The 20,739-nt window shown below is 48.3% G+C and overlaps 1 protein-coding gene across 1 annotated transcript in view; it reads right to left on the reverse strand.

Annotated features, from left to right (window-relative positions):
* Nucleotides 1-20,739, reverse strand: part of Fbxo41 (F-box protein 41) — a 32,826-nt gene that overhangs the window by 11,557 nt on the left and 530 nt on the right. The window contains exon 2 of the mRNA XM_034512510.2: nt 1,970-3,007. Coding sequence (XP_034368401.1) covers nt 1,970-2,868 — 899 coding nt within the window. The 5' untranslated portion in view covers nt 2,869-3,007. The remainder of the gene's footprint in view (nt 1-1,969; nt 3,008-20,739) is intronic.

Here is a 20,739-nt window from a genome sequence, read left to right on the forward strand (position 1 = left end):
GCGATCACTCAGCCACTTGTTACTCTTGCAGAAGACCTGAGTTTGGCTCCCAGCACCCACATACTGGCTCACAACCATCTGTAACTCCAATTTCAGGGGACCTGACGTCCTCTTCAGACCTCCATGGGCAACAGCAGTCGTGTGTGTGTGTGTGTGTGTGTGTGTGTGTGTGTGTGTATACACACACACACACATGCATAACCCTCATTTGTACAAGAAATAGTAAAGATAAATCTCAAACACAAACTTGGGCAAATCTGTGCTCCCACACTGTCAGAGGCTGAAGGGCGACATGAAGGAGCTGGTTCTTTCCTTCCACCACGAGATCCAGGGAACAAACTGCCAGCACTTTAAACGACGTCAGCTAATTTGTCAGGGTAACAAGCAAAGTCACTAAATACACCCAGTCGTCCCCGACACAGTCACAGGCATGCCCATTCCCACACAGTCACCTCCAGACACAAGAGCCCCATAAACAAAAAGATTTTTCTCAGTTCTCCGTGGCCTCGGGACACTGTCTCCTTACAGAGGAGTATGTCCAGCCATACCGAAAGCCTCATAGCGATGAACACATGTCCTAACTTAACACACAGCCCTCAACATGTTCCCATGTGTGCAATCATATTTATTCCCAGACACACTCATTTCTGAAATACACCAAGTGCCATGGAGGCTCAGGGCCACCAACCTGCTCAAACACGCACACGCATCAAAATGGAGTCCCATCAACACATGCGTAAAGAACTCCTACAGCCCCACGGGGCACCGTCTATCAACTAAGGGGTACACACAATCACAGCACACTCAGTTACCCACGTGTGTGTATCCCCACCTGCACTCAGCTGTCCAGGCATCCATTCAACAGGTGCCAGGCACCATTGAGACACCAAAAGCATTACTAGACAACAAAGGAAAGCCGGTGGGTGGTGCTGTCCCTACGCACATGGTGCTGGGTTGTATATGAAAAAGCAAACAGAGCATGGAGAATAAGCCAGTATGTAAATGCTCCTCTATGGTCTCTGTTCTAGTTCCTGCCTTGAGTTCCTCCTCTGACTTCTCTTTATGATAGGATATAAACTATGCACAAAAATAAACTCTTTCCTCTAAAGAAAGAAAGAGAGAGAGAGAGAGAGAGAGAGAGAGAGAGAGAGAGAGAGAGAGAGAGAGAGAGAAAGAAAAAGGGAAATTCCCTGACTGGCCTGAACTTACGTGACAATGAGGACAAGCACAATGTCTGACCCTTTGCAGTCCCTAAGGCTCCCTTTGAGACTTGAGAAACAAAGGGGAAGCCAGAAAAGATGACTGAAAAGGGACAAAGATAGAGGAAAGCTAAGTGTGGTGGTGCCTGGTAATACTCGTGAGGCAGAGGCAGGAGGATCACGAGTTCAAAGGCAGTGTGGGCTACAGAGGGAGGAGTCTTGTCAGGTGCTGTAGATGAATCCGGGAGGATGAGGAACACGAAGTTTGCTGATGACACAGTGGCTGATGGTGGAAGTGGCAACCTGACCCCAGTGGGTAGGCTCAAGAAAGAACTAGAAATACGGGAAAGAATTTCAAGAAAGCAAGAGCACAGAGGTAGAAGGTCAAGAGGAAGCAGGTTTACCGTCCCTCTTCTGTTTTTATGGAAGGGATGCAGTTGTGGCTGCGTGCTGTTATGAAGTACAAGACACGGAGAACTGGGCCAGTAGGCTAATGGGAGAGATCTGGTTCAAAAAGGCAAGTGTTGCCTGGCCTGAGTATCAAAGGTGAAGAAACACTTTTCAAGGGAAGGCACAAGGTCCCAATACCACATACTCGGAGGTCCCAAATCACCACCACGACACTCTTGAACCCACTGACATTACCATCATGGACTCACTGTAGAACTTACGTTCCAAGCATGGCCAAATGGAGACACCCCAGGCACGTGTAGGGATAAGTGTGTGACATCCACGGACACCCACCCGCTGGACCTCCAGGGCCTACTCACTGCTGCTTGCGGCTCAGCTCCTGTTCCTTATGCACCAGATCCTGCTTGAGTGAAGCCAGCAGTTCCACGCTCACGTCCACTTGGCGCGAGAGCTCAGATGCACGCTCCTCCAGCTCCTCCTTCTCGCGTCCCAGGCGCGCGCTCTCCTGTCGTGCAGTCTCCAACTCTGCGGCCTTGCGCTCCAGCTCGGCCTGTAGCCGACCCACCTGGCCCGCGATCTTCTGCTCCACCTCCTCGCTCAGCCGCTCTAGTCTCCGGTCCACCTCCAACTTCTCCAGGGCGCGGATCTTGAGGCGTGCCAAGCCCTCTTCATAGGCGACGTCCGCAGGTGATGGCGACGCTGGCGATGCAGAAGCGGGCCCGGAACAAGGACCAGGGCCAGGTCCGGGTGGCGGCGTCGAGCAGGCCGAGGATGCCACGGACTTGCGCGCGAACAGCTCGCCGAGTGGGATTTCGATTTCGCGGAGCGCATATCGCGCAGCGGGCACGAGCCCTGGATCGGCCAGTTCCTCGCAGGGCAGGCTGGCGGGCACCAGGTCACCGGGGAAGTGCGCCAGTGGCGCGTGGTGGTGATGATGGTGCAGCAGGTGCGGCCCCGCGGGCGCAGGCCCCGCCGCCTGCTCCTTGCCCTGGAAGGACGTGCTCTCGAAGACCTCGCGCCGGGCCCCGGGGACAGCCAGCAGGGCGGCGGGCTCAGGTGCCAGCGGGAAGCCAGAGGCTGCGGCTGCAGCGGCTGCAGCGGCGGCCGCGCCATCACAGATGCTATTGGTCTTGGAGAGGATGTAGAGCGTCTCGTAGGTGTGGCTGTACTCCAGGTGCGCGCGCAGCGACGACAGGCTCCGGAAGCGCTTATGTTCCCCGCAGCGCGGGCAGCGGTATGGGAGGTCCAGCGAGGCCATGGCCCCGCCGCCCTCGGGGCGCGCCGGCTCCACCGCGGCCGCCTCCAGGGTCAGCCAGGCGCGCTCATGGGAGGCCGCGGGTGGGCCCGGCCTGCGAGATCAAGGAGGATCAGTTCACCAACAGCCAGGGCCCCGGAGGCTAGAAGAGAGAAAATGAAGCTCAGCAGTGTGCTAGCCCTGCTCCCACTTGCTATTCCCAGGTCCAGCAATCCTGTACCCCATTCAGCGGGAAAACCGACGTGCCCAGGATGGAGGAGCCAGAGAAGACCAATAGCCACTGGCCCCCTGCCTTCCGAGTGCTAAGATTATTAGGCCTAAGTAGTTGGATTTGTTTGTTTTTAATTAATACTTGTTTTCAGAGGCTGGAGAAGACTGCTCAGTTAAAAGCACTCGTTGCTCTTGCAATGTACCTGGGTTTGGTTCTCAGATGCACACAAATGATTCCCAACCTTTCTAATTCGACTTCCAGGGATCTGTTTCCTTTTTTCAGACGTCCCTGGCACGAAGCAAGCACAAGACACATATACATAGGCGCAGGCACTCATACACAATAAATAAATAAATAAATAAATAAATTAATTAATTAATTAATTAATTAATTAAAATTTTAAAAATTTAGGGAATGTTTGATTTAAAAAAAAATGGTTTGCCAATGGGGCAGGTGCTTGTAAGCCCAGCACTTGGGAGGGGAATCCAAGAGGATGAGACATTTGTGATTATCCTCAACTACATGCAGAGGTAGAGCTAACCTGATCTACATGAGATGCTGACTCATAGAAACAAGAATGAATTATTATTGTTGTTACCAAGTTTTTTGCTTGTTTAAGACAGGGTCTTAATTCCTAGATTTGCTGGCCTGGAACTCACAATGTAGCTCAGGCTGGCCTCAAACTTTCAGGAATTTACTTTTCTTAGCCTCTCAAGTGCTAAGATTATTAGGCATGAGCCACCATGCCTGGCTTAAAGAAATAATTATAATTGTAAGGTTTCCCATTCTAGGAGAAAAAAAAAAGCCCAAGCACTCTTCAATAGCAGATTAGAACCCAGGCGTGTCTTTAATCCCAGCACTTAGTAGGCCAAGGCAGGTGAATTGCCAAATGTTACAGAATTAAGATCCCAAGCAAGAAAACAGAACGGATTGATTTTGGTCTATTCATAATGTATTTCTACTCTGTAGTGACAAAGGAACCAGTATCCATAACAACAGATGAATGTTCAGTATTACAGCAAAGAAGCCAAACTGAATAAATACACCACTGGATTCCAGAGCTGGAAGGCAAGACCAAGCACAAGTCGGAGTAAGAGGCTCTTCCAGAGGGCTTCATGAGTTGGGAAGGAGCAGGAAGGAGCCTTGTGTGCTATTGAGGATGTTCTGTAGCTTCATCAGGGCTGTGTTTACGTATACCTATGTAGATAAAATCATCAAGACATGTGCATGAACCCTGGGGTATTCCATGTGCCCTAGTTCATGTATGTGGCACCTAAGATCTTCAAACAGATAATTTTCATCTTATGAAGACCACTAAACCACTAGAACTAAGTTGTAGAGACCAAGATGCTTGCCCAGCTGTGATGCTGTAGGTGGCACTGTTCCATGCCGCCATTCCAGGCACTGATGTCCTTTCCTCAAACTTGGATACATTGGCTTTCAGGGAGCGCTCCTGCCTTTCCCTCCAAGGGCCCTATTATTTTTCCTATCATTCCTGGCAGTGAGCCACCCATCTTCTCACCTGCGGCTTCTCACCCTTCCCCATCTTGTGACTTCTAGACTCACTGACTTCCTTTTTTAACTGTCTGAATTCAGGCTTCATGCTTCCTCGGAGGACGATGCAGTTGTCAAGATCTTTGTCCACTTTATCTGTCTGTTGACATCTAGGCTGCCATGATATTGCCCAGGGAGGATGTGGTGGTTTGAATAGGAACAGTCCCCTCAGACTCGTGGCTGTAGAGAATGGCTCTCTTAGGACCTTGTTGGAGTAGGTGTGGCCTTGGAGAAAGTCTGTGACTGTGGAGGTGGGTTTTGAGGTCTTACATGCGCAAGCTATCCCCAGTGTATGGACCAAGAGGTAGAACGCTTAGCTCCATCTCCAGTATGTCTGCCAACAAGCTTCCATGTTCCCCACCATGGATGACAAAACACTAAACCTCTGGGCTGTAAGCCAGCCCTTTCAAAGAGCTGCGCTGGTCATGGTGCCTCATCACAACAATCAAACCCCACTAAGATGGTGATTTTCCTCTGGGTTTTGTGACTTCTGTACTTAATCGATTCCAGCCTGTGTGGTAGCCCCACGGCCTCTCTCTGCCTCCACTGACTCACACCTTGAAGCTGCTCTCAGCTCCACCCCTCCCTCCTGAAGGCTTCCAGACGTCTGCCTTCGGGTCTGCCATTTCCTCACCGATAGAGAGACATCCCATGGCCACCCAGCACCTAGCCTCCTCCTCAGATCAGCACTCTGCCTGGATCTTGGGGAGTCTGCCTTTCCCACTTTTTCAGTCCATCCATGTGGACTGGGGCAAATGATCAACTCCCCTTTTTTCTTAGACTGGGTCTGTGTTCCTTGTACTAGGGGAAAACATCTTAACTGATAGAGACAGACAGATTCCTTTTTCAGATAACAGGTTAGGCCCTATGGTAGTTAAGTGGCTTTTTCTCCCTTTACATTTAGTTCATTTATTTTGGTGGGGTGGGATGGTTGATCATGCCATGGCACATGTGTGGAGGTCAGAGGTCAAGCTGTGAGTCAGTTCTTTCCTCCCACCACATGGGATCCAGGTTGGAGGTTGGGTTGTCAGGCTTGGTGGTAATGTCCTTTACCTGCTATGCACCTTTAACCCACGGAGCCATCTCCCTCGCCCTGTGATGGTTAGTGTTGTCTCCTTCACAGAATCTAGAATCATCTGGGAAATGGGCCACTGGGGAATTTCTATTTCAGTTGTCGAGGTGGAAAAAACTGCCCACTGTGGGTGGCATCATTCTCTGACAGGGACCCTGGACTTGGACTGCATGCATAGATTAAGAACTGAGCAGCCGCTCGCCTTCAACGCCCTGTTTTCTGACCCTGCAATGCAACCAGCTGCTCCAAGTTCCTGCTGCCTTGACCTCCCTGCCATGATGGATGGCACTGTGAACTCTGAGTTAGAGTAACCCCCTTCTTGTTGAGTTGTTTTGCTATGAAGACTGCTTTTGATCCAAGCTGTTAAAAAATGGCTTTCAAGTCAGAACAGCCAGGAGGTGGTGGTGAACGCCTTTGATCCCAGCACTGGGAGGCACAGGCAGGTGGATTCCTCTAAGTTCAAGGCCAGCCGGGTCTACAGGGTGAGTTTCAGGACAGCCAGGACTACACAAGAAACCCTGTTTTGCATGCCTTCTTGTCCCCCTCCATAAGCAAGGGGGAAAAAAAGAGAAGAAAAGGAATGAAGACAGGGGACTGTAAACCAGTCCCACTCCCTGCTCTCCCTAGTGAGGAGCTGGTGGTACACGCTTTTCATCCCAGCACTCAGGAAGCAGAGGCAGGCAGATCTTTGTGAGTTGCAAGCCAGCCTGGTCTACCTAGTGAGAGCTCTAGGCCAACTGAGGCTACACAGAAAGACCTTGCTTCAAAATAAAAATAAAATAAAATAAAATAAAATAAACCATAAAATTGGTGAACCCTGTCACAACAGCAAATCAGCCCCTGGAGCTGAGGCCATGTCCCCACAAAGGCTGCCACATCATTAGAAAATTGTTAGGATGCTGTTAGCTGTCGTGGTCTTTGCTATGGCTGCTTCAATAAAGTCCAACAAGATCGACTTCAGCCAACCTGAAGGCAGAAGAAGATCGCTTGCCTGGAGAGGACCCTTCTGCCCGGGGCCAGTAATCTAATATGACTGAGAGATAATGAAGAGCCAGTTCTTAGCTTTAAACTAAAGTGAACTCAAGCAAAGAGAGGAGGCAGGAAACTCAGAGGGAGGGGCAGTCCGGGGCCTGCCTGCTCTTGACTCCCCTGGCCCTGCCCTCCTGTGTCCTCTCCATGGAAACGCCCATTATAAGCAGTCTGGGTGAGGGGAGTTCAGCTTGCATAGGAAGGGACCAAGGGACCTTCCTGCATTGCTCCATGGCAGGGGGCCCTGGCTAAAGCCCTCCTCCCAAGCCTGGGCTCTGGCAATGGGCAGCACAGGGGGCCTGTTGCTAAGAGATAACTCTGATTCCCCGACCCACCACCATCGCAGAATCGATTCTAGAATTACAACTTTCAATGGATAAACACTCTGGGGATAAAGAAGGCCAGGTGATGGAAAGCCCTCCTGAAGATCAAGACCAGTACATTTCTAGAAAAGCTCAGAAAATACAAGTTACTCCTAAGTTTGTGTCTTTTCTAACAGAGGCTCCCTTCCGTTCTCTCACAGGGGGCCTCAGAGCACCAAGGATGGGGACTGTAACACTGATAGGTTGGATGGGGGTAGTCAAAGAGTCCTTGCTACTAGGTGTTTTTCCTCCCTTTCCCTTTTTGGCTGGGTATTATCCCCCACCCCCGCTCCCTCATTTTCTCTCCATCATTCAATCCTGATCCCAGATTGCAAGACCCTGAGGACTAGATTACGACTTAATCAAACATAGCACAACTCGGACTGGCTAGGTTGCGGGGATGAGAATGTGGGCTTGCTTCTTCTGGACACAGGACAACCTTAGTTTAAGTTTGTGATGGCTGGCTGCATTGGCTGAACATGGAAAACAGCCTACATTACTGAACAGTTAAGTGGGAACCCATGTGTCTCTTAAAGTGCCCTACAGGCTGCCACCCAGCCTTACCTCTTCCTTACACTCCCAGGATTCTTTTAGAGAACTGTTTCCCAGGACAACTCTGAGTGGGCGGAGCTGACCGCAGCCCCTGGGTCCCGGAAGCACACATGGTTTGGCTGGCAGGAGAGACATGAACAAGTCTCCCACTCCTGGTTAACACAGGTTCCCCAGGACCGGTGTGCTGCTAGCAGGACAGGAGCCTGGAGCTTCTGGTGGCCTGTCTTCTCTGTGGGACAGAAGAAATGGGCTCTTTTCTGTTTTCTGACATCAAGTGTGATGTCACTTGAACAGTGACACCCAAATGTGCCCAAAACTTTTTGCTTAATACAGATTTTGTTGCCAACACGATGTATACGACTTTTGTAGGCTCTCATGTGCCGAAGCACGGTTGACTGCAAGCACGCATGTGTGTGGAGGTCAGAGAACGACCTTCAGGAGTTGGTCCCCGCTTTTTCAATTCCTAAGCTAATATTGAGACTATCCTTGATCATCCTCCTACCTTAAATCACTGAGGCAGGGTTTCTTAATCAAACCCAGAGCTCACTGATTATACCTAGTTAGTCCTGCCAGCCATCCTGCTCTGGGGAATCCCCTATCTCTGCCTTCTGGGGCTAGCTAGAGTCACAGGCAGTCCGCCATGGCCACTTGGCATTTATATGGGGGGATCCAGACTTCTGTGGGGCAAGCACTTCAAGCACTAAGCCATCTCCCCACCTTATTTTAAAGGCAGGATTTATTTCCACCTCATTTTAAAGGCAGGATTGGTCCCTGTTTTGGTGGCTGTAGAAGTCAGGCTAGCTGGTCTGACAGCTTCTGGCCAGCTCTCCTGTGTCTGCCTCCCACTTCATGGTAGGGATGCTGGGATCGAAGATGCATACAATGGCATCCAGCTTTGGTACTGGTTCTGGGATGAAACCCAGGTTTCTCGGGCTTGCATGGAAAGGGCTTTAACCCACTAAGCCACCTCTCTAGCCTACGTATTTTGTCTTTTTCCTTAATTTTCCAAATGACTCATTTGGACGTGTTGCTAGTCTCTAGTCATGAGACTGTAGATGAACTCGGTGACCCGCAGTGTCAAAACAGATTCCAGACTCCCACTCACTCACTCCCGGAAGCCTGCTTTCCTTCTGTGTTGCCACCTGCCTCCCAGGTATACCTCTGGCCATCTTGGTTTTTTTTCTCTTTCAGATGCTTTCAGCCCAAACATCTTTCCATGCTTCATGTTCTTCATACTCAGGCTAGCTTTCAGCCTCACATCTCCTTCATCCTACAAAAGGATATGCCCCTCCCTTAAATTAATTACCATTTTTGTTATTTTTAAGACACGTCTCACTCCCCAGCCCAGGCTGAGCTGGCCTGCTACTCGTGCCTTTCCTGCACCATTGTCTGCAGTGTGGACATTTGCCTCCACGCCCTGCTCCAGACCCGTCTTTCAGTACAGGATTTCTGTTCAAAGACTCCTTTCATGGCTCCCCACTGCCTACCTACCACTGCCAGATTCCTGTTTCCTGTCTGGTCTCTGTGTGCGCTTACAAACTTGAAAGTGAAAACTGACCTGGTTTCTTCACCTGAGTTTCTTTGATTGCCTTGTTTGGACACTTCCCTGCTGTTTGTCAGCCATCTTTGTCTCTTAGTGATTTGACTATGATTTGACACACACACACACTATGCTATTTGTGTGTGTGCGTGCATGCTGAACGTAGATTGTTAGGGTTACCAGGAGCAAAAGCTATAACCTGCTGATCTATCTCATCAGATCTAGTTTTGTGAAACAGGGTCTCACCATATAGCATATGGCATATAGCTGGTCTCACTACCCACAGTCCTCCTGTGTCACCCTTACAAATACTGGGATTACAGGCACAAGCTGCCATGCTCGGCCCAATTTTGCTCGTTTTTACATTGCACATTCCTGCTTCCTTACTGACCTGCAAAGGCTTCTTATAATATTGATCTCTTGTCCTTTATGTACTGAAATATATTCTCAAGTATGTTGATTGGCTTTTACTTTATGTTTTTTATTGATATGTTGAAAGTACACCTCAGTAAAACTTTAATGATTTCTGATTTCCTCGTTCCGCTGAGGAAGTCTGTTCCCACCCAGAGGCTGTTACCAATTACACACGTGTGTTCTTTAGTGCATAAGACTTTATTTTTTTCCAGAGTATTTTTAAATTTTTAAAATTGAATTTATGTTTATGTGTATGAGTGTTTTGTCTGCATTTATGTCTCTTTATACCTGTGTGCCTGGTGCCTCCAGAGGCCAGAAGAGGGCATTGGATCTAGAACCAGAACCAGATATGGGTTATCGTGTAGATGCTAGAAATAAAACCCAGGTCCTCTGGAAGAACAGTTAGTACTTTTTTATTTCTGAACCATCTTGCTAGCCCCCAGGGTATTTTTAAAACAAGCATTTTAAACAACCTTGCTACCACAGTTGCTGACAGCTGAGAAATGTGCAAGCGTGCCGGGTGGCTCTCTTCACATCTGGATCCACAGTTTGATTTTTACCCCCATATTTAGAACCATCAAGAAAAATTTTTCCCTTGTTTTCTGTCTTTAAAAAAATAAACAAAAGATTTACTTCATTTTAACTCATGTGTTTGTGTCTGCATAGGTCTGAGTCTGAGTGTGCTGGTGCCTGAGGAGAACAGGAGAGAGAGCCCCTGGAACTGGAGTCAAAGGTGGTTGTGAGCTGCCAGCAAGCACTCCCAACTGATGTGCCACCTCTGCAGCCCCCTTTTCTCTTTTGTTTTTCCGAGACAGGGTTTCTCTGTGTAGCCCTGGCTGTCCTGGAACTCACTCTGTAGACCAGGCTGGCCTCGAACTCAGAAATCCACCTGCCTCTGCCTCCCAAGTGCTGGGATTAAAAGCATGCGCCACCACTGCCCGGCTCCCTTTTTCTTTTTAAATAGGGTCTCATGTAGCCAAGACTAGCCTTCAATTCCTAACTTCCCTGTATCCATTTCTGAAGTGCTAAGATTACAGAACTTCTGTGCCACACCCAACTTAACCTCCTTTCTTCCTTCATTTTAAACAAATATCTGGTAATTAATTTTGAAGAACAGCTCAGTCATTAAAGCACATGTCTTGCATACACAAGCCCTAGATTCAATTCCCAGCACCACACAAAGACTAAGGTTGCCAAATACTTAGTAAGTGTGCCAAGATTACTGTCCTTTAAGTATACTAAAATTTAAAAAGTAGCCAGTGAAAATGAATTTTTAAAATGACTTTCTAGAAAACACTAAATATATATATAGAAAGAGAGAGAGAGAGAGAGAGAGAGAGAGAGAGAGAGAGAGAGCGCAAGCACACACATATAACCCTATAATGAGATAAGGTACGTGACGGGCATGCAGATAGATTTTTTCAATTATGAAAATACTACTAGGTACAACTCTTGGCCCAAAATCTTGAAAATCTGAGTGAGATGAATGCTTTTCTAGGAAAATATAAAACATCCAACTGACTCAAGAGGAAACAGAAGAGTTTGAGCCGGGCACAGTGCCATGTGCTTACATCCATCCCAGCACTCAGGAGGCAGAGGCAGGTGGAATCTCTATCAGTTTGAGGCCACCTTGGTCTACAGAAGAAGTTCCAGGACACCCAGAGCTGTTTCACAGACAAACCCTGTCTCAATAAACCAAAAAGAAAAAAAAAAGAAAGAAAGAAAAGATACAAAACACCCAAATAGATTCATTACAACAGACGAGACAGGAGGTCAGACTTGTGGAGCACTCTTCTGAGATTGTAACATTCTATCCTGGGGGAGGCCTTAAACTAGAAGGTAAACAACTCAAAATAGTGCCAAGTCCCTGAAACTGAGTAGACCCAGTAGGCCCCTCCCTCCCAAGAGTAAACAAGGAAGACAGCTGACTCATCCTCAGACAAGCTATGCTGACCAGCTGCATGGAAGAAGCAAAAACAAGCTGAGTCTAGACCACCTGGGTCTCTGGGGAAGGCCACTCTCCAACCTGTTGCGCTTACTGCAGGCTGTACAGTGAGCTCCTGTTTCCCAGGCTTTGTGAGCTGTCACCCAGGCTGCGGTGGGCCTTTGTAATGCAGCTGACTGAGTCATTTCTGCTTCTGTAAATCACCTCTCATCCACATTCGTTTAAGTTACCCCAATAAAACTCACTGGTTCACCAAGTTGGCCTTTGGTGATATCTATACTTTGATCTGTTGCTGCCTCGGGATCTGGGGTGAGCTGACAAGTGTGTAGTGTTTTGTGACACCACCCCAGACAAGTGTGTAGTGTTTTGTGACACAACAGTGGGCCTGGAGATCCCTAGTTCATGTACACAGCTGGTGGGGAGCAGGGCTGTTCTGACCCACGTACCTGTCTGTTCCAGCTAAGCCCAGCAGTGTCTATGTTTGCTTCCAACTCTCTCCCTGTCCCTTTTGAAGAACACCGTTTTAGCTTTCATGGCACCCTACTAGCCAGGCTCCAGGAAATCAAGGAGAGAGAAACAGACCCGTGGCAGGCCTAAGCACCAAAGCGGATGGGAAGAGCGGCTACTGGTTTCCCAGAAGCTCTTTCTCCCAGCACATCCCACAGCTGCCCTCCGCCTACCGCACCTGAGAAATGACTGTGAATTGTCCTTGGGAGTATTCCTGTCTAGACTTGCACACCTCCACGTGAAAATGAAGCTTTCCTTGAATGCAACCCAGAAAGTGATGGGGGGTTGGGAAGATGGCTCAAGTTAAGTGCTAGCTAGGCAAGTATGAAGACCAGAGTTCAGATCCCCAGAAACCCACATAAATGCCTGGTGGGCATGGCTGCCTGCCTGTAATTCCAGCATCAGAAAGCAGATACAGGAGATCAAGTTGGCCTCCAAGATCTATCAGAGAGCTCCTCAATGACGGAGGTTGAAGATCAAGGGGGGATGACTCTTTTTTTTTTTTTTTTTTTTTTTTTTGGTTTTTCGAGACAGGGTTTCTCTATGTAGCCCTGGCTGTCCTGGAACTCACTCTGTAGACCAGGCTGGCCTCGAACTCAGAAATCCTCCTGCCTCTGCCTCCCGAGTGCTGGGATTAAAGGTGTGCGCCACCACTGCCCGGCGGAGGGGATGACTCTTAACATCAACCTTAGATCATCACATGCTGGCATACTTACACAAATATGAGTGCTACACATGCAAAAATACACATGTGCACACGTGTGCACTCTCCCCCCCTACACACACACAAAGGGGGAATGACAAAACGTAGACAGTGGAATGAGAGAAGATAAAAAAGACAAGCAAGTTTCATTAGCTAAATAGATTCCTGCCTGTGTTCATGGGGGAGAGCTCAATTGTCTTCTGCTTCTCTCATCTTAACTTCTGCAGCCCGGAGACTTACCCCCATTTGTGCCTAGCACCACCCTCTGGCTGTGCCCAGACTGCTTCTCCAATCCAGTATACCCACCTCAGGGGGCCTTTCTTTCCAAGCCCAGCTTTCAGATTTCTCTGGCTAGGATTCTACAGGCAGAACTCACTGGAGTAATTTTACTCTTTATTTATTTATTTATTTATTATGTTTATTCTTTCAGGCCCATCTCACCACTCCAAGCAAGACATAATTCATCCCGAGCTGAGTGTCTCCTGTCACAATCTTACCTGTTGCTACTGCCAGCAGCACAGGTGATCTTACTCTATGACTGCCATGTGGACCCTGGTGAGTCCTGCAGGGGACACTGTTTTCAACTCCACTCTTTGGACATGAGGCATCCAGCCTTTCTTTGATGTGCTCCCTCTCTCTACTGTACGTGCTTCTGCAAGGCTTATTTTATTCCTAGTAAGTGGACACAGGATCTGATTCCACTTCCCTGGTCATAATGACTGACCCAGGATGGGTACCATTCCTCAAGCTGAGCCACTGGAATCCTTCACTGGGAGATTTGGGGAGGGGAGCTTCCTCTTTTCCTCTGGGGATCATATGCTAGGATGAAGCTTTCTGAGACCTTATGCAGTCTCCACTGAACTATGGAGGAGAAAAGGGCTGTCAGTGCACAGACTGACCCACCACACAGAGTCTATGCATGGAGGGAAAACATCCGAATAACCAAGGAAGCAGAGCCAGGAGCTGAGGCGTTGCCCCACATCTCTGAGAACTTGCATGTAGTTATTCCCAAGACCCTTTCATCTCCCCTGTTCATAGTTACAGGAAGTGTTAAGATCTTTTATTGGTTAAAATAAAATCGGGGGTTGGTGAGAGGGCACAGCAGACAAAGGTTCTTGTCACCAAGCCTGAATCTGAGTTCAAACCTCAGGACCCACACATGGAAGGAAGGAACTGACTTTTAATTTGTCCTTTTACCTCCCTCTTCTAGGCCATAGCACAAGTACACACACACACACACACACACACACACACACACACACACACACGAATAAATGATGTAATTAAAAGTAAGTAAGACTGGGGCTGGAGAGATGGCTCAGTAGTTAAGAGCACTGACTGTTCTTCCAGAGGTCCTGAGTTCAATTCCCAGTAACCACATGGTGGCTCACAACCATCTGTAATGGGATCTGATGCAATCTTCTGGTGTGTCAGAAGACAGCTAAAGTGTACCAATTTAAATATAAAAGTAGCCGGGCGGTGGTGGCACATGCCTTTAATCCCAGCACTTGGGAGGCAGAGGCAGGCAGATTTCTGAGTTCGAGGCCAGCCTGGTCTACCGAGTGAGTTCCAGGACAGCCAAGGCTATACAGAGAAACCCTGTCTCGAAAAACTAAAAAAGAAAAAATAAATAAATAAATATAAAAGTAAATAAATCTTTTTTTTTTAAAGTAAGATTGGATTTCTGTCACTTTAAATAAAACCCTCTTCTCACCTTATCAACCAAAGCCTATATTTCTTACTTAAGCTGTAGTTAAGCATGAATTCATTCTCTGTACACTTACTGAGTACTACTCAGGGCCACACACTATACGGGCACAGTGCTCAGCATATACGGGTCACACAGACTAATTTGGGTAGAAGATGACATGGTTAGAAAGAGTATGGGAGATGACTACAGCCTCTGTGGTTAAGAACACACACGGCTCTTGCAGAGGACCCTAAGCTCCATCCCCAGTACCCACTCCAGCCAGCTCCTAACCACACTTAACTGTGGCTTCAGGGACCCTGACGATCTCTATGACATGAAGGCAAATGCAAACCGTGACAGCCACATAATTAAGAGTTGGGTGTGGTGGCACATGCCATTTACTCCCAGCATCTGGGAGATACAGGCAGGTGGATCTCTGTGGGTTCAGAGCCAGCCTGGTTTACAAGGTCTAGGCCAGTTAGGGCCACAGAGTGAGGCCCAGTCTTGGGGCAGGTGGGGGAAGCAAAAACAAACAAATGGGGGGGGGGAGGGAATGGCTCTGTAGTTAAGAGCACTTGTTACTCTTCCCGAGGAGATGACTTTGATTCCCAGCACTCCCATGGATACTTACAACCACCTGTAACTTTGATTTCAGAGGGTCTGCTTTCAGCCTCCACAGGAACCAGAAACATATGCAACGCATACATACACACAGACATGCAAGAAAACATCCATATCTTTAAGATGGTGGTGGTAATACAATAGTAATACAAACCAGGAGTAGAGCTATTTGTACCTACTTTGCAGGATGCAGCCAAAAGTACATTATTGGGGACAGTAAGGCACCTCAGTGGGTAAAGATACTTACCATATTCCTGATAACTGGAGTCCACACGGTGGAACGAGAAAATGGAATCCCACAAGTTGTCCATGTGTACATCCAATTCCGTGCACCCACATGCAAAGCAACTGAGTGTAATTTCAAAAATTTAAATACATTACTTGCCAGATAATGCTTATAGCTCCAGAAGTCTCAAGGTAGAGGCAGGAGGATAAGAAGTTTAAAGTCACTCACAACTATATAGCAAATTTGAAGCCAGCTGAAGCTACACCTTTTTTTTTTTTTAAACTTAAACATTAAAAAAAGGCTTACTGCCGGGCATTAGTGGCACATGCCTTTAATCCCAGCACTTGGGAGGCAGAGGCAGGTGGATTTCTGAGTCCGAGGTCAGCCTGGTCTACAGAGTGAGTTCCAGGACAGTCAGGGCTACACAGAGAAACCCTGTCTCAACGCCCCCCCCAAAAGTCTTACTTATTTATATTTTTTGTGTATGAGCGTTTTGCCTGAATATACACCAGTACGCCATGTGTATGCAGTATCCTTGGAGGCCAGAAGAGAATCAGATCCCTTGGAACTGGAGTTACATACAGATGGCTGTGAGTGGCCATGTGGGTAAGTGCTGGGAACCCTACCCAGGTCCTCTGCAAGAGCAACAAGCACTCTTAGCTTGTTAATGATCTCTCCAGCCCCAAACTTATACTTTAAAATAAAATGATACTGGACAAGCAAGCCCGGGGTGGGAACAGAGAAAGAACAGAAGGAGGCAGAGAGGAAGATGGAACCTTCAAAAGTCGGAGGAGAGAGAAGGCCACAGAATTCTCAAGAACCAACAGCAGAAACAGGAGTTTGGCAGGGAACTGAGGGAAGAGTGATGCAATCTGGAAGGAGTGGGCAAGCTCATGTCAGGCTGGAATTGAGAAGGACCCACTGGGGACTGCTAAGATGGCAGTCTTTAACGTGTCTGGTTGCTGTGGGCATAGGCTAAGGCCAGGCCCTGAGTGGACACAAGTCTCCTGTGCTGGGAAGTAGGCAGTGTGGGAGACTCCAGGAGCATTTTTAAGATAGACGAGGATGAACATCTTACAGATAACCTGCTTTCATGGGTCAGAGATACAGATAATGCCTTGAGCTTGGAACTGAGATAAAGATCTCTTCCTACCTCCTTCCCCCCTTCCTGCCCCCTTCTCTCCTCTTTTTAAAAGCTTGAGGTGGGTTTAAAAGAAATCAGTAAAGGATGAAATGAGTTCCCCGGGCAGTGATGGTGCATGCCTTTAATCTTAGCACTCAGGAGGCATAGGCAGGTGTATCTCGGATCTCTGTGAGTTCAAGGCCAACCTGCTCTACAGAGTGAGTTCCAGGACAGCCAGGGCTACACAGAGAAACACCATCTCAAAACAAAGATTCAAATGGGTTATTTCAATATTGGCTGCCAAAACCTTTAAGCAGCTAATTCTAAACTCTTAATAACATTGTACAATTCCCAACTTAACCAACAGCCTTATCTTTCAGCACCCTGGACAGCGACTCTGGCTTTTGTTCAGTCTCCACACACACACTATCTGAATGGTTGACTTCTCACTTTTCCTGTAGTCATTGTTGCGCATCAGACTTTTATCCTCATCTGTTTGGACTTAAACTCACCTACCTTACAATCCTCATGACTTCTAAAGCTTTTTGCAAGTATTGTCCTGTATGCACAGTCATCTATGTCACTTACAATGTAAAACGGGCTGTGGAAAAAGTGCTTGCTGCAGGAGCATGAAGACCTGAATTCAGATCCTCACACAAAACCTCCAGTGTACATTTATAATCCCAGAACTGGGAAGGAGGAAACAAGAAAGCTTGGTTCCTCAGAGGCCCTCATGCAGCACCAGTTTGTTACAGGTCCTTATTGGCCATGGCGAAGTGATCTGAGCCTTAGCCTCCTCGTTCCAGCACTGAAGCCTTCCACTGCCTTGGGAGCACTGTGGTGAGCATGGTGATGTGCCAGGAATAATTAGTAGACAGACATCGATCCACTTGACTTTGACATCTTGTGCTGGGCACATGACACAGAATAAAGCAGGTGATCATGACGCCTCAGAGGTCTACTAGAGCAAACCATGAGGCTGAGAAGACACAGAGTTCTGACCTCTTAGTTAGTGACCAGGAGGTACAGGTGACTCAGTGGTCACCCAGCCCAGCCAAACTAGTAAACCCCAGGTTCAGTCAGAGACCTTGTCTGGTAAAGAGTGAGGTGAAGAACAAGTAAAGAAAGTATCTAACACATGTACATGCACACACACATGAGCACACACACATGAACACACACACCAAACAAAATAACCTCTGAAGAATGGTCTCTTACTCCTCCTCCTTTGAGACAGGTCTTTATGTAGCCCAGGCTGGTCTCAAACTTGCCAAGGATGGTCTTGAACTTTTGATCCTTCCGCCTCCACCTCCTGAGTGCTTGGCCAGTACCAGCAATCAAACTGAGCTCTGTCCCCAGCCCATCTGCTCAGCGGTGAAGTACACCTGCAGTTCTTGTCTTCAAGGGCGGCTGAATCTGACCAGCTCTCAGCTTTGCCTGCACCAGCTTTTGCCTCTGCCCCCTTTCCACACAAATTGCCATTGAGCCCCATGAGGGTTCTGCTCCATTGGGAAGCACGTCTTCAAGTCTAGGCTCATGCTGGTCTCCCTTCTTGGGACTTTATTCTCCAACTAGTAGGTTTTGGAGACTCAGCTCAAATGCCACCTTTTCCATATAGAGCCTTTCACTGACACCTCCAGTCCCATCACAGCCCAAGTCCTCCCTTACTCTAATCTCTGACCCACAGCAGGTCCCACAAGCTGGAGATCACTGATATACACATAAATCAGATTCACCGTTACTTACACACTACAGGCAGGAAGAACACTACAAATGAGCACACGGTGCACTTAAGTACACTATTAGAGGAATCACCAAATCATGGATAAATTTAAATTTCACACAGCCAAAGTGAATTTTAGAATTCATCAGAAAAGGGTATTGAATCCCTCGGGCCTGGAGTTTCAAACAGTTTGAGTCATCATGTGCATGCTTGGAACTGGTCAGGTCTTCTGCAAGAGTTACAAGTGCTCTCAACCACTGAGCCATGTCTTCAGCGCCCAACCAAAGCTATTTTCAACACTTACCATCATGCAACTAAATAAACAGATTAACTATATAAATCCACGAATGACCTTGTAAAGCATGATGGCTCCCCAGTCACTAAGAGGTCAGAACTCTGTGTCTTCTCAGCCCCATGGTCTGCTCTAGTAGACCTCTGAGGCGTCATGATCACCTGCTTTATTCTGTGTCATGTGCCCAGCACAGGATGTCAAAGTCAAGTGGATCGATGTCTGTCTACTAATTACTCCTGGCACATCACCATGCTCACCACAGTGCTCCCAAGAAAGTAGAAAGAAAGCTTCAGTGCTGGAATGAGGAGGCTAAAGCTCAGATTGGTCAGATCACTTGCTCGTGGCCAAGGAGGACCTCTGAGGGATCAAGCTTTCTAGTGTTAGCCTTATGTGCCTCGAACACTAACTCAGAGCTTGGCCAGATGGGTATCAGCAAGCTTCATGCAAGCAAAAGCCACTAAGTAGTTGAACATCAGAACTTGTTATCTTGGAACATTTCCCCTTAGGGAGCCTTGTGACCCAGAGGCTGGGTCCCAGCTGTGAAGGATTACCTGAGGCTGCAGTTGGAAGGTGGCCCCTGGGGGGCTGAGACGCCTCCCTGAGAGGCTTTGTATATGATTCCAAGTGAGATCCACAGATCCCATAGCCATAGTCACAGGGAACTCATAGACCGTGAGAAATATTGTCATTGCTAGTGGGTGATACATGCATGAAGTCCTAGCAAATTTGGAGACAGGAAGACTGCAAGTTTAAGGTCAGTGGTAGATCATATGCCTAGTATGGATAAGGTCCTGAGTTCATTTCCCAGCACTGAAATAAGCAAGTGAACAAACAAATGCCATCCAAAGTTTCTAAATTCTGTGGGTGATTATAATACAGTAGTAAGTAAATAAGACCCTTGACAAACTGGGATTTGAACACAACACTTCCTGACCAACTCAATCTATGCTACATTACTTCTGGCTGAGAGCGGGGTGTCTGTACCAATCCTGACACCATGCTTTCTCATAGGAGAAAGGCCCCATAGTAGCACTAAGGCAATGTCTGTTGACTACACAAAGCATTATCAGAGGAAGTTCTAGGGAACTCAGAGGCAAGGAAGCTACTACACTTGACAACTTTCACCACCTCTTTATCCTCCCTAAAAGCAAGGCACTCCTCAGTGTAGGAACAACCGTGTGCCACAGATCTCTGTCCCCTGTCCCACCATTTAAATTCAGATCAGGCAAAATTGAAAACTAGCAGAGTTTGTTTTTGTAATTTCCCTTTCTGGCTCCCAACTTCCTGCCTGACCTACCCATGGTTATCTTCTCTCCCTCTCCCTTGGCCTTGGGGTGGGGGGGAGCCCAGGAGCACTTCCCTCCTCCTTCCCATGTAAAAACCAGGAAAGAAGCAGAGAAGGCGGAAATCAGACAACAGAGTGGAGAAGGTTTGGGTGGTGTCAGGTGGATTTAGAAGCCCCAACGAAAGCTCTAAATTAGGTGTTTACAGGAGGCCTCCACCAGCAGGTGGAGGCATTCTGAGGATGAAGAGGCAACTGGAGGTGTCCACATTATACCCCCATTATGCCCCAGTGGGTGGAGAATAAAGGAATGCCTTGCCTGTCTAAACCCCTGCCCGATCCTCCAAGAAGCCTGGGCCTGAGCCCTGCAGCTGTATAACCCAAACTTGGTACCTTCAGAATAGTCACCCAGCCTGGTAAAAACCCACAGGAGCCATCGCAGCCAGTCTTCTGCTTCCTGCCCCCCCTCCCCCCCACACACACAGCCTTTCTGTTCTAAGCACCCCCTCTCGTGGTCCTGCAAACATGCACACGCCTCCCAAGGTCACACACACACAGGCTCCAGCACCTGGATCCCACACCCGGAAAACCATCTGAGCCCCTCACCGCAAGCTAAACCAAAGGGAGGGGGCAGGCCTCACTCTTCTCTAGGCAGACTGTAGGCACCGTACACAGGCACAGTATCACACACACAAGCAAAGCTATGGAGTGGAGCCCACACCTCCAGAGACATTGTGGAAACAGTCACCGCCAAGGCACTGAGGTGTGGGGAGGCAGAAACATGTGTGCACATATATGAACACCTCCAGACGATCACACGTGCACACCAGCACGCACCTACAACCGCACAGGTGCCAAGCCAGGCCTACCAAGACCCTCCCCCATTCCATCACTAGCAGGTGGAGAGAGCTGGGGTTTCAGGGCACTCCCCCTTCTCCCTCTCCAAGGTCCAGAGTCCCGGTGGGTTTTTTTTTTTTTTCTGGAGCCCGCCCCCGCCCCCCAACAAGGCTCAGGCAGCGACAGGCGGG

Source organism: Arvicanthis niloticus, chromosome 9 (genome assembly GCF_011762505.2).
Source record: "Arvicanthis niloticus isolate mArvNil1 chromosome 9, mArvNil1.pat.X, whole genome shotgun sequence".
NCBI lineage: Eukaryota > Metazoa > Chordata > Mammalia > Rodentia > Muridae > Arvicanthis > Arvicanthis niloticus.